Raw genomic sequence first — 13374 nt, 5'->3', positions numbered from 1 at the left:
GTCCCTTCTGTATGCCAAATACTGTGGATAGAGCACCAACAAACAACTTATACTTCCATTATGGGAGAGACAGATGTTGAAAGAATAATTCTTTAAATAAATAATATAAATAATAATTATTATTAAATTCTGTATAAAAAGTACAGAATGATTTATAATCATATTACAAATATTTGGAAAGGCTTACCTGAGAAACTGAGGTTTTAGCTGAGATATGGACATTCAATAAGGTAAGTAGGCAGAGATAAGCTGGAGGGGCAGAAAGGATTTCATACTGCGGAAACAGCGGTTTAAGGTCTTGAGGAAGGACAGAGTATAATGTGCCCTAAGAGTTGAAAGACAACCAGAGTATTCAGAGAAGGGAACGCTAATATAAACTGCAAGTCCTGGTCATGAGAGAAGATGAAGGTGTTTATAAGACATTATCAAAGAAGCCAGGCAGTGGAAGGTGAAGTGAACCTTTGCACAAATTAATATTCTGTGTCAAAATTTTGTAGTTTTAAAGATCATTTTAAAGAAAACCACTTTAAAACCACTATGCTTTTCTGCTTATTAGATAGAGCAATACTAAGATTTGGGCAGTTTAAATTTGTTTTTGTTTATCATTTGACTTTTCTTCCTTTCTATACTGTCTTGGGAATTGAGGGAATGTTTTGATGTGCTAGATGTTTATATTAGGAACTTTTTCTATGGAATAATCAGAAATGAAAGAGACTCTTATCCTGCTTTGTGGCTGAAGATTTTGTGTGGGTGTGTGAGGTGCAGCTGTGCTGTGGTTTTCTTGGCAGTCACGACAGGGCAGTTCTCAGTGCAGTTAATCTTGAATTGGGGGAAAAAAAACTTCAGAGTGAAAAGGCTACTTTGAATGTTTTAAATTCAGTGGAAATCACTCAGGCCTGGACCTTTGGCTGATGTCTTCATTTATTTGGCTAAATGAATATAACAACCTTAGACCCATAGCCAGACTTTATGGCAGGAACACATGAAAAAGAGAACATTAAAAAACAATCAAAGCTTTATCTCATAATAAAATTATCATTTACCGCACAGTTTTTTCATGAGGTTTTTGTTAGCTATTTTTCTCAAAATAACACTTAAAGAAAAAGGCAGATTGCAAAAATCTAGCTTTGTGTGCAAATGCAAATTAAGAATTTTCTGTAGTTTTTTGGAAAGATCTTTTCTCAGATCCGTTTATACATAGATGGATCCCCAGATCTGCTTTTATTGCTCATTTGTTTTCTTCACTTTTTCATCCTCTTTTGTGGTCTATAAGCAATTTCCTTTCCAAAATCCTCAAATGTAGACACTATGGAACTCTGCTTTTATCAGGTGTATTCTCATTCTTTATTTTGGATGAGCTTTATACTCTACAAGCAAGCAGAAATCTCGGACCAGTGGTTAACTGCTTGTTTACATCTTCACTAACATTTAATGGTATTGCTTTCAGAATGGTATAGAGTCAGGTTCCATGGTCGTTTTGCCTCAGTCCTGCTATTTAATGTCTTGGTCTCCTCAGTTTCTTTTCTCTAAAATGAAGATAGTCATGTTAGCACCTTTTTTTTTTTTTTTTTAAGGTTTAAAGGAAAAAGTGCACATAAGAAGGACTTAATGCAAAAATAAATATCCAGAGAAGAGGTGATAGTTATCTTTTTATTCCTGGTTTTTGTCAAAGTCTCCTAGAAGTCTCCTAGAATCTACTAATAGATATTTTTACTCTTTTGAGTGATCTGATTATAAGATCACCTGTTTTCTGATGATTTCCCATTAATATCTCTTTCCTTAACCTTATTCTTCCTTTAAGCTCCACACTTGTAATATGACCACTATTGTATTGTCAACATTTAAATGTCTAATACATGTTTCAAGGATAACATGTCTAAAACTAGAACTCTTGATAGCCATCACCTATTCCTACTCTCTTTTCCAATTGGTATTTCCTGGACTTTTCTCACCTCAGTTAATGGCACTCTCTTTGTTAGTCATTTCTCTGTTACTGTAACAAATACTAGAAGATACATCAGCATATAAGACAAAAAGGACAAAAAGTTTGTCTCACAGATAATAGAGGCTTAGGTGATCAGGTGGACAAATTGTTTTTAGGTGTCTGGTGGGCAACACACATGGTAGGAGTACATGGTAGAGCAAAAGCATTTACCTCATGTCTAGGAAGTGAAAAAGAGGAAGATACCATGATTCCACAGTGACCTAAAACTTCCCATTCATCCCCACCTCCTCTAAAGATTCCCCAACTCCCAATAGCACCATGAGGTAGGGACCTTTGGGTAACATTTTAGATCTAAACTATAGCATACCTGCTTCACTTTTGGCTTTCCTCTAGCCACCAATCCCTGTCCATTTGACCAAACATTATATTCCCATTATCCCCACAAGGTATATGGAATCTACCTCTTGTCACCAACTTCTCTATTACCATCATAGTTTAAGGCACTAACCTCTTTTGCCTGCACAGTTTGTAAGGAATGGCCTCCTTAGTTCTCCCTGTTTCCCATACAGTCCATTCTTTGTATTGAACGGTCCTGTTTAAAAAACAGATTATTTTAATCCCCTTCTTATTATTGAAGTTAGAAGTATATCTAGAGTTCTTGATAGTCTTTCGTAGTCTGGTCTCTCTTTGATTTCTGTCTCTCAAACACAGCTGGTTTACTCCTGTCCAGAGACTTTTCATACTAGCTTTCCCCACTGATTGGGATATTTTTCTCTTAGATCTTCAGAGTGTGTCTTCCTGTAACTTTTAGGTCCTGGTTCAAATGTCAACTTCCTGGAGAGGTTTACTCCAACATGTTTCCTTTCCTTCTTAGTAACTCATCACTCTCTGAAATTTCCCTCCATATTCTTCTTTCCTTTATAAGTTGCTCCATCTAAACTCCAGAGAAACTTAAGTTGTCCATCTTATTCACTGCCATGTGCCCATGGCTTAGATGGAAACCCAATACTCATAGGGTTATCACTCTGTTAGGTAAATGAACAACTAGATTAAGAATGAACAAGCATACATCTGGTATGTTTTCAGCAACTAGGAAAATGACAGGTTATTTCATCTTGTAAAGATTTGGACAGGTGCTTAGAGTTGGTTAAGCTAGTATTTGTCCTGACTTCTTTTATGTCTTTTTCTGTTTTAGATTATAATAAACCTTTAAAGGTAAGAGGTTTGCATCATTGTTTTTAGCTTCTCCTCACAAAGTGCTAAATACCATTTTAATATTTACTATTGATTGAATTGAATTGAAAATTCAGTCTAACATCTTTATTTCCTTTAAAGTTATATGCATGTATTTTAATTCTGAAGGCACTGCGTTTAAAACATCTTCCTCTTTTATCACTTGCAGTTCATAATTGGACCCTCGAGGATACCCTTCAGTGGTTGATAGAATTTGTTGAACTCCCTCAATATGAAAAGAATTTTAGAGACAATAATGTCAAAGGAACTACACTTCCCAGGTGAGTATTATCCAGTTGTGTTTTTCCACTCATGGAGAATTATATACTAGATGTCATTTTTTTCAATTCTGAATCTACAAATTACATTTGAAGCTGAGTGCACAAAGGAAATATTACAAATATATCCATTCTTAAATCTTTTCCAAGATTTGCATTTACAAGTTATATTTAATTTTTCTCACTTAGATAATCAAGCTCTTAAAAAGTTTACTCCTAAGGAAAGTAATTTTGGAGAAGATGGGTCAACTATATCATTTTTGGATAGCATCAAAGGGTTAACATTTGATCATCTATCTGGTAAAGCTAAGAAAAGCTTAGTAATTTGATAACAACTCATTTTCATGAAGATACTTATTTGAATGGATTAATGTATAGATTTTCTTAATTAGTATTCTTTTAATGACAATAACCAGTTAATCATGGTGGCCATAAGTCGTATCTTAATTTAAAAATGAAGTTTAGGAAACAAAAAATAGTAGTAACCATTTTTAAATGTATGTTATATAGAAGTATTTTATGTTACCTCATTTAAGCCTCGTGATTAAAATAAAGTATTATCATCCTCATTTTAGAGACAAAAAAAAGAAAAACAAAACAAAACCAAAAAAACCCAACAAGTGAGAAACAAGTTAAATATTTTCCCTAAGGCAATATTTAAACCCAGACAGCCCTAATACCAAGGTCCAGGATATCTATTTATCTCTTAGATACTTGGAGCCAGTTGTTAGTTTTCTAAATTGTATATTCTAAATCTCCATTAGCTAACTAATAATCTTTAAGGGTATAAGTGTTAAAATTTGCAGTGATTCTTTCAGAACATTACCCTTAGAAGTTGTTTTTCATGTTCCATTTCTTTCTGAATTGTTTCCTTTATCAAAAAAAGATTCTAACTCCATCCATTTACCAGCAAATGCCAGAATTCATTCTTCTTAAAGCTGAGTAATAGTCCATCGTGTGTGTGTATGTGTGTATCACATTTTCTTTATCCATTCATCCGTTGGAGGGCATCTAGGTTGCTTCCATAGTTTAGCAATTGTGAATTGAGCTGCTATAAACATTGATGTGTCTGTGTCACTGTAGTATGTTGATTTTGAGTTCTTTGAGTATAAGCCGAGGAGTGGGATAACAGAGTCAAATGATGGTTCCATCCCAAGTTTTCTGAGGAATCTCCAGACTGCTTTCCATAATGGTTGTACCAATTTGCAGATCCACCAGCAATGTATGAATATATCTTTTTCCTCACATCCTCACCAACATTTATTGTTCCTTGTATTCTTGATAATTGCCATTCTGATTGGAGCGAGATGAAATCTTAGTAGTTTTGATTTGCATTTCTCTAATTGCTAGAGATGTTGAACATTTTTTTCATGTATTTGTTGATCAATTGTATATCTTCTGTGAAGTGTCTGATCAGTTCCTTAGCCCTTTTATTGATTGGGTTATTTGGGTTTTTTTGGTGTTAAGTTTTTATGCAGATGCTAATTCACAATAAGTGGGGGGAAGGGAAGAATAAAGTTGCTTTATGTTAGGTAGAGGGGAGTGAAGGGAGGAGAAGTGGTATGTGAGAAGGAAGGATAATAGAGAGAAATAGACCTTACTACCTCATGTACATATATGAGTGTATGACAGATGTGATCCTACAATATGTATAATCAGAAAAATGAGATTAAAGTCCATTTGTGTATGATCTATCAAAATGTATAAATGCATTCTACTGTCATGTACAACTAATTAGAACAAATAAAATTAAAAAATTTAAAAAAGATTCTAATCAGTTATTACAATATCATTATCACATGCAATGAAATATACCCATGCCTACATGCCCGATTTAAATAAGCAGCTTTTGTTGCTTTGAGGTTTATTTTGGATCAAATTGAGAGGCGTCTGATTTTCTTAAATATATTCTAAGCATTAACATCAGTGTTTCTGACTTTTTTATACATATGACTAGAATGATGGTGAAATTGTGGGAATAAAAATCAATTCAACAAGTACTGAGTATTTTTTATGTTCATGGTGCAACTGGATTCTAGAAAGAAGATAAAAATTAAAATGTAGTTCTTGCTTGAATAAAATTTCTAAGTTAAAAGTAGCTGAATCATTAAAATAAGATTGGGGTGTTTTGACTTACATATTTTTTACCCTGAGTATGAGGAATTCATAGTATTTTTATGTTGTCCTTTGGAAGTTTATTTATTTAACAGTAACATGAAAGTAGGCTGATGCATGTTTTGTTAATCAATGTAATAACTATTATTTGGGTAAGTAAAGGTTATCAGAGGTAAGTCAAATTCTGATGGATTTGTGGAGACAATATTACACGTGCATCAAGATTAATGTTTGAAATTAGTAAACATGTTGCTTTGGAAAAGAGTTGTAGGTATAGAAGTTTAGATTTCCAGTCAGCCCTATGAAATTTTTTTGTGGGAAAGAAAAGGGAAAGCATCCATACTCCTGCTCAAGCCTCTTTTATATGGTAATAACAATTACATGAATCAATTTAAAGGGGCAATACCAACTCACCTCAATTACTACCTAAGTTCTAGAGCTTTGTGTAGGGCACCTGCAAATATAAGAGCTAGTTATAAGAATGTTTAAGAAAATGTTTTACACTTTCCGGACAGTTGTTCTGCAATAATGGATTACAGATTGAGCCTGAAATCTAAAATGCCTTTTGATCACTGCCATGGGACCGAAAGTAGGCAGTTCTACATCTCGTGACAGGTTATAGTTAAAGGTACATTAACACACACACACACACACACATGTAAGTTATTTCTAGTTTATATGTATAAGGTGTATATGAAACAAATGAATTTTGTGGATCAAGGTAGATTTCGGTCCTATCCCACAGATATTTCATTACGTATATGCAAATATTACAAAATCTAGAAAAATCCAAAATTCAAAACACTTTAGGTCTTAAGCATTTTAGATTCTTTCTGGGACATTAAAATCCTGTTACATCTACTGTAGGTAGTTCAGATTGCCTAAGTTTTATGTTAGCTGTAATGGCTGACTTAGGCTTTTCACTGTTTTCTGTATTTTGTAATTCTTACTGAAACCCCCAATTTCTCTACTTCTGCTGGTGGGCGGGGTCTGTAATCCTCAGGCTTCTGCAGCTGAGAAACTCTGTCGTAGTGTTAACCACCAACCAAGGCAGAGGATGTCTGCCTTCATTAGCCCTGAGGGTTGCAGGGGGCAAAGTTGGAGAGTGGTGTGTTGCAGCTCTTAATGGTAGGCTGTCCTCCAGCGTTGTGGCAGACCCCAGTTACTCACCATCTGTTTCTTCAGGGGTTCTTATCTGGTGCGTTCAAAGAGTGAAATCCATTGGCAAGGAAGAGTGATTGCTAGGAAAAGAGACATGGCTCTTGGAGGGCCAGAGGGGACTTGTCAAGGGTTGACACTTGAGTGTAGGGGCTAATGTAGCACTTGGGTCAATGCTGTCAGTCCAAATTTATGCTAATCAGGGTCTGGAAAAGTACCAACTCTGTTGGTTTGCCCTGCAGTCTGCGTTAGTTTCTGCCCCACATCTCTTTCTTGCTACTTGTTGGGAAGCAGGAGGTTGATGTTGGCAGATCGTGGGTGCTCTGGCGTTGTAGTCATGGTACTGTGTGGAACAAGTGGCCAGGTCGAGGTGGGCCCCGCTGTGGTGTGGCAGGTGGGCGACTCTGTGCAACCAAGGCCTGCTCATGACCCATGCTCCAGCCCACCAGGCTGCTGCTCCAGGACAAGGACTTGGCTTCGTTACTGCTAGAGTTCATAATTTCTTTGCCTGGCATAAGCCGGTTTCCTTTCCAACATTTGTGGTTTTCCCTGACTTCTTTTACCCACTTAGGTTGAATCACTTCCACATCTGAGCTCATATAAAACACTGCATATAATCTGTGACATAGTTACTGTCTACTTTATATCATTATCTTTCTTAAATTTAGTTTGTTGAAAGCATTGCTTTAATTCATGCATTCATTTAGCTGTTATACAAACATTTATTAAACTTCTGATTTTGCCACAAGCGATTTAGGCTTTGGGGATACAGAGGTGAGACAATTTTGGTCTCAAGCAGTTCCCTAGATGTGGTGGTAAAAGTATAGGGGAAGCATACAGGAAAAGTATCTGTGGAGAAGATGAAGGAAGGCATTTTATAGAGGGAAAGAGAGTACTTTACACTCTAACATTATAGAAGCCTCATCAGAAGGAATTCCTGTAATGTTCAATGCTTAGAAGTTCTGAAATCTTCCTAAATAAAATATAGTAGTTCAGCGACATCTTTGGGCTGATACATATTTGGGTTTGAGTCTCTGCCTTATCTACTAATTATGTAACCTTGGGCAAGTTACACAACCTCCCACAAATACCTTCATCCATAAAATGGAGATATACACATTATAGGGTTTTGTCGAGTATTAAACCATTGGCTTATTTTTATTATCTGTTAATTAATTATATTAGTATTATTATTGGACATTGTGTTATTAGCTCTTTTTTTGGCATCATATTTGATTATTAAGAAATCTTAGTAGAGTATTGGACTGGTTGAATTTGCATTCCCAGAGTGATTTTATTTTCTTACTTTATCCATGTCTTTAGGCTCCCTACATGCTTTCTTCATTGCTAATGAAATGGTTCAGAACTGCTTTTTACATGAAACCCTGTACCCATCTATCCCGATCATAAAGGACTTTTACTTTCTGGTTATTACTTTGGTGTACTTGGTTCAATTTTTAAACAGGTTAAACATTAGACTATAATTAAATAGATTTTGTTTTAGATAATTTTAAACAAAGAAACATGACCCAAATCAAGAACTGTTTCTAAAGTCTACTAGTGATGTTAATAAAGTTACTTTCAGTGTTATTGTTCTTTGTGGGATGATTAGTAAAAAACCAGAAAGATAAAATAATCAACTTTACAAATTTTTTTAATCATAGTTACAGTAGAAAGTAACTGTAGGGAACAACAGTTTGTCAGTATAGCAACTAAGTTATTAATATACAGGAATCTTTTAGTAGCTAAGTTTGTAGGGAAAGGGTTTTGAAATGTGATAAAGTTTTAAGGCACATGGATAAACTCTCAATGGTAGTCATCACTAATGTGTAAAGGATTAAATATGCTGCTCAAATATTTAAGTTCATGTACTAGAAATATTTTCATTTTGTATATATGTATTTTTTAAATGAACAGGATAGCAGTTCATGAACCTTCATTTATGATTTCCCAATTGAAAATCAGCGACCGGAGTCATAGACAAAAACTTCAGCTCAAGGCCCTGGATGTGGTTCTCTTTGGACCTCTGACACGTGGGTATTCTTTCTCACTCAGGGTGATGTAACAGCCTAATCTCGTCATCTCTGTTATTTAAGGAAGGAGAAATTAAGAAAGGTAGTATTATTTAAGGAAGGAGAAATTAAGAAAAGTAGTAGACAACTAAGATTCATGCATTAACTAGGAAAGAAATGTAATGTTATCTAAAAAAAATACTGTAGACTTACAAGATGAGATTTCTTGCCATTGAAACACAGAATGTTAATTTTCAAGGCTGGTTACTAATGTGAAAAGTTGTAAAAACTATGATTAGATGTTAATTTGGAATTTCTAGATTTGAAGTTTTTGATCTTTTTTTATGGTTCTAATGTTGATGCTGTTAATAGCTGCATATTCACTGAAGAAATCTTTTAAAAATACTGCAATTTGGCTCTCAAAGCTGATGGCATGAAGTAATAGATTCTGATGATTTCATTAATCCAAAAAAAGGACTTTTTTAAAAAAATGTAGATTGAAAACAAAGCTCCACTTCAGCTTTATAAAATAACAAAACTGTCCTTGCAGAAACACAATGTGGTAATGTTATTTTATTGTTTTGAAGAAGAATATTTAAGAATGTTTTATGTCACATTTGTAAAGAAAATAAACCTAGTGTTTCTTCACTTTGAAAGGGATACTTTTTTTCCAGAAGGGAAGTTAAGTATGCTTATTTCATTAAATTTCAAATTTCAAAATGCTTTGGAAGAAAGTGTTTTGAAAAGTACACATTTTAGAGGAATTATGTTTTATTTTTAGAAGCCGAAAATGAATAACAAAATAAACACAAGAAATATGGCCTTCACGAATTATAAATTAGAAAACTGATAATTTTTGAAGTGAGGAGACTTTCTGGTTTCTCTGATACTATCTTGGGAATGCCCCTCCTAAGAAGGGTTACTGAGTGATTGAATAGATTTCGTGACTTTCCTGGTGGTTCTTTTATGGCTCAGACTGAGAGACCAACTGGCAAAACAGCTGGAATTCCTGTTTGTGAGAGTTGGTAGAAATCACAAACACTAGAAAATAAAACCCTATTGAAATGCCACGCGTTCCACAGATGCGATCCCATTACCAAGCTTTCCCTTGTCCTGAGTTCTCAACTGAATCCTCTGAATCCTCTGGGGGATTGTCTTCTGTGAGAATCTAATTTTTTTCAGATGAATGATTAAAATAGAAATTAAACTGTAGGACTGTGTCTATATGCAATTGGATCAGGAATATTTATATTCCCTTTCCTAATCTGGAAGTAAGCCACTTTCTGAGTGAGAGAATACTACATTATCAAGTTATCTGAACTGGTCTCAAAGAATGTTAACAAATATTTTAATAAGAAAGCCAGTTAAGAAGTTAATGATGCATTACCTTTTAAATGTGTTTGTCTTAGAATTATTATTTGAGTATCAGAGTCAGAACACCCAAACTAGATTCATAAACATTTAGCAATGTCAGATGATCAGAAATACATTTGAAAGGAGTTCCCACTTAAATCCTTTCTAGTTTGTACTTGTAGTTATAGAGTTGAGACTTGACCATCTTTTTCTTGTTACTCCTGGTGATTGTATTTTGGCCAGTGTCTAAATAGAAACAAATCCTTTTGAGTTTGTAGCCCTCTGCAGTGCATCAGAGGTGAGGATGTGTGCTTTTGAAATATGGAAATGAAGGGTCTCTGGCCTAGAACTTGCTACTTATCACACTTTTGCAAAGATGATGAACCCTGGACTTGTCAACATAGGGACTTGGGATTTCTGTGGAGCTCTTAATTTCACCAAACATGCCAAATGTCTTTCTGCTGGAGGCCTGGACATTGAGGCAGGTTTCTCTGTAAACTATATCTCTTTGGAACATTAAAATAATATATTATATTGTGTTAACTATCATTGTGTATCTCCCTTCCAGAGAGTCCCTCAAAATTAGTGTATTGAACACTCAGGGCTTAATTAAAAAATTACTTGACCAGTGATTTCTGTATTTTGTGTCACTGAAGACAGTGGCCCTGGCTTCTTTCTCTTTATTTTAGACATAGTACTAGGATTAATGTCATGCGTGGAGGTCAGGGTTGGAGAACCTGACTCTTCTCTTCAGTGAACCGTGTATCTCGGGCAAATAACTACCTAAAATGCAATACTTGATGTGACACTTTGATGTAGGATTTTTTAGCTTTAGTGCTATTCATATTTTGGGTTGAATAATTCCTTGCTACTGGCAGAGGGGATATGGAGAGGAAGTCTTGTGCATTGTGGGATGTTCAGCAGCATCCCAGACCTCTGCTCACTAGATGGCAATAACAACCCCCCAGGCCACTTCACTCCAATTTTGACAACCTTTAATTGTCAGATGTCTCCTTGAAAGCAATATCACCCACTATTGGGGACTACTGATGAACAGTTACATAGCTATATGCTTGTGCAGAATGCTTTTTGGTGAGTCCATGATTGGGTTTCCAGTTTGTATCTCAGTGACAGCTGTGTAATTTGACCGAAGAAAAGGTGTTGGAATGATAATGGTGCCACTCTTTGTGACTCCTTTCATTCCACAGGGTCCCATTCTCACAGCATATGATTGGAGATAATCTTGCTTTTTAAAGGTTCCCCATAAGTTTGATGACTACTTCCTCTACCATATCAGCAGGGACATTATGTGTCCATGCGCATTTGTCTCTGCTCTTCTATAGGTCTGGCATATCAGATACTGTTAATACATGTATAGATCATTTGAAGAGGGAATTTTAAAAATGCTAGAATTTGCACATGGGAAAGAGATCTTCAAATTTTTTGTTTGTTTGTTTTAGTTACCTAGTACTTTTTTTTAAATTCCTCTGTGTATTGAGATTGTGTTATACTCAAAGATTAATCTAACTATCTGTGATTCTCTTCATAGGCCCACCTCATAACTGGATGAAGGACTTCATCCTCACAGTTTCTATAGTCATTGGTGTTGGAGGATGTTGGTTTGCTTATACACAGAATAAGAGCTCCAAAGAGCATGTTGCAAAAATGATGAAAGACTTAGAGAGTCTTCAGACTGCAGAGCAGAGTCTAATGGATTTACAGGAAAGGTGAGTTAAAAAAAGTCACATCTCTTGTTATCTATGCAGAGAAATACAATTTGTAAAAATGTATGAGCAGGCACATAAATATATTTAGGTTAGTACATGTATCAGGATTATATGCCTATTTTATTTCTTGGTACTAGAAAATTTGTCTTAATTACAAATTTATTATAAATGATACTTGGGAATAATAGGTTGATGATCAGTGGAAATAAATATAGATGGAAATATATTTATAGTTAAATTTTATTTTTAACGACTTAAATAATTACAATTTTTTTAGAAGTTTCTTTGCAGCAGAGTATTTCCCTGCTGTCCTTGTCTTTGGAACTCAAGATAACTAAAATAGCTGAATAGTAGGTTGTCCGATAGTTTTCTTACACAAATTAAAGATTAACAGGAAATGCTGTGAATTTATTAAAATATGTAGCAAATTGCAAGGCACAGTATTTTTTTTCTTTCATAAAATGTGAAATTTTTTTAATGTTTGTGAGGAATTTTTATTTTTATTATTCTCTAAGGCTTGAAAAGGCACAGGAAGAAAATAGAAATGTCGCTGTAGAAAAGCAAAATCTAGAGCGCAAAATGATGGATGAAATCAATTACGCAAAGGAGGAGGCTTGTCGACTGAGAGAGCTCAGGGAGGGAGCTGAATGTGAATTGAGCAGACGTCAATATGCAGAGCAGGAATTGGAGCAGGTACTTGTATTTCTAAAGTATTTGTTAGGATATTTGCAATACCACTTTGAGGAGTCAGGTCCTGTTTCTGTACAGTTCTCTACCTTTAGTCCTGTTGTATGCTGTTCCTCAGTTAATTAAAGAATCATGTGTTCACACTGTTGCCATCAATCCATGTCCATATAGTAAAGTAATGGAGTAGCCCTGAAACTGAAAGATAAAATTACCATCATGTTCATTCTTTCATAAAATTGTATTTCATGTTGTGCTAATTGACTTGAGTATGTTTAAGGTGGTTTGTTTAACATCTGTAATATGTTTGGGTTGTTACTTGGTAAAATCTATCCAATTTTGAACTTCTCTGCAGAGGTAAAGGATCTCTATTAGGACTCTTTTGAGTCCTATTAAATGGTTTTAGAACATAATCTGCTAAAAGTTTCAAAGTCACCTGTAAGATATCCTTTCTGATATTGGTTTCTCCTATTCAATTACTTAAAATAGAACATAAGCATTCAGGCATTGCACAGAGTCCTTTGGATAATGTTGGGTTCTGGGAGAATTTAATGATATGCATATGTGTTGCTTTCCTATTCTTTCTGTAAAAAAATCACTACAAACTTAGCAGCATAAACAAACACAGGTTCATTATCTTAAAGTTCTGGAGGTCAGGGTCTAAAATGGGTCCACGGAGTTGTGATCCTACTGCATGTCCTAAGGAAGTAGTGTCTGTTTCCCTGTGTTTTCCATTCTTAGAGGTTGCCTTTGGTGGGAAGTTCATGGTCCCTTCAATTTCAAAGCATGTCGCTCCAACTTCTGGTTCTGTTAACTCATCTCCTTGGACATTGAACCTTTCTTTACTGATAAAAAACATGAACAGAATG

At 35.0% G+C, this 13374-nt stretch overlaps 1 protein-coding gene across 1 annotated transcript in view; it reads left to right on the top strand.

The window, feature by feature from the left end:
- STIM2 (stromal interaction molecule 2) overlaps positions 1 to 13374 on the top strand; it is a 172035-nt gene that overhangs the window by 139510 nt on the left and 19151 nt on the right. Inside the window, 4 exon segments of the mRNA XM_079154516.1 lie at positions 3348 to 3459; positions 8647 to 8762; positions 11644 to 11821; positions 12337 to 12514. Of these exon segments, the coding sequence (XP_079010642.1) occupies positions 3348 to 3459; positions 8647 to 8762; positions 11644 to 11821; positions 12337 to 12514 (584 nt within the window).

The sequence above is a fragment of the Sciurus vulgaris genome (assembly GCF_902686455.1).
Source record: "Sciurus vulgaris genome assembly, chromosome: 9".
Lineage (NCBI taxonomy): Eukaryota > Metazoa > Chordata > Mammalia > Rodentia > Sciuridae > Sciurus > Sciurus vulgaris.
Note: the sequence above shows the minus strand (reverse complement) of the source record. Positions and strands in the feature narration are given on the sequence as shown.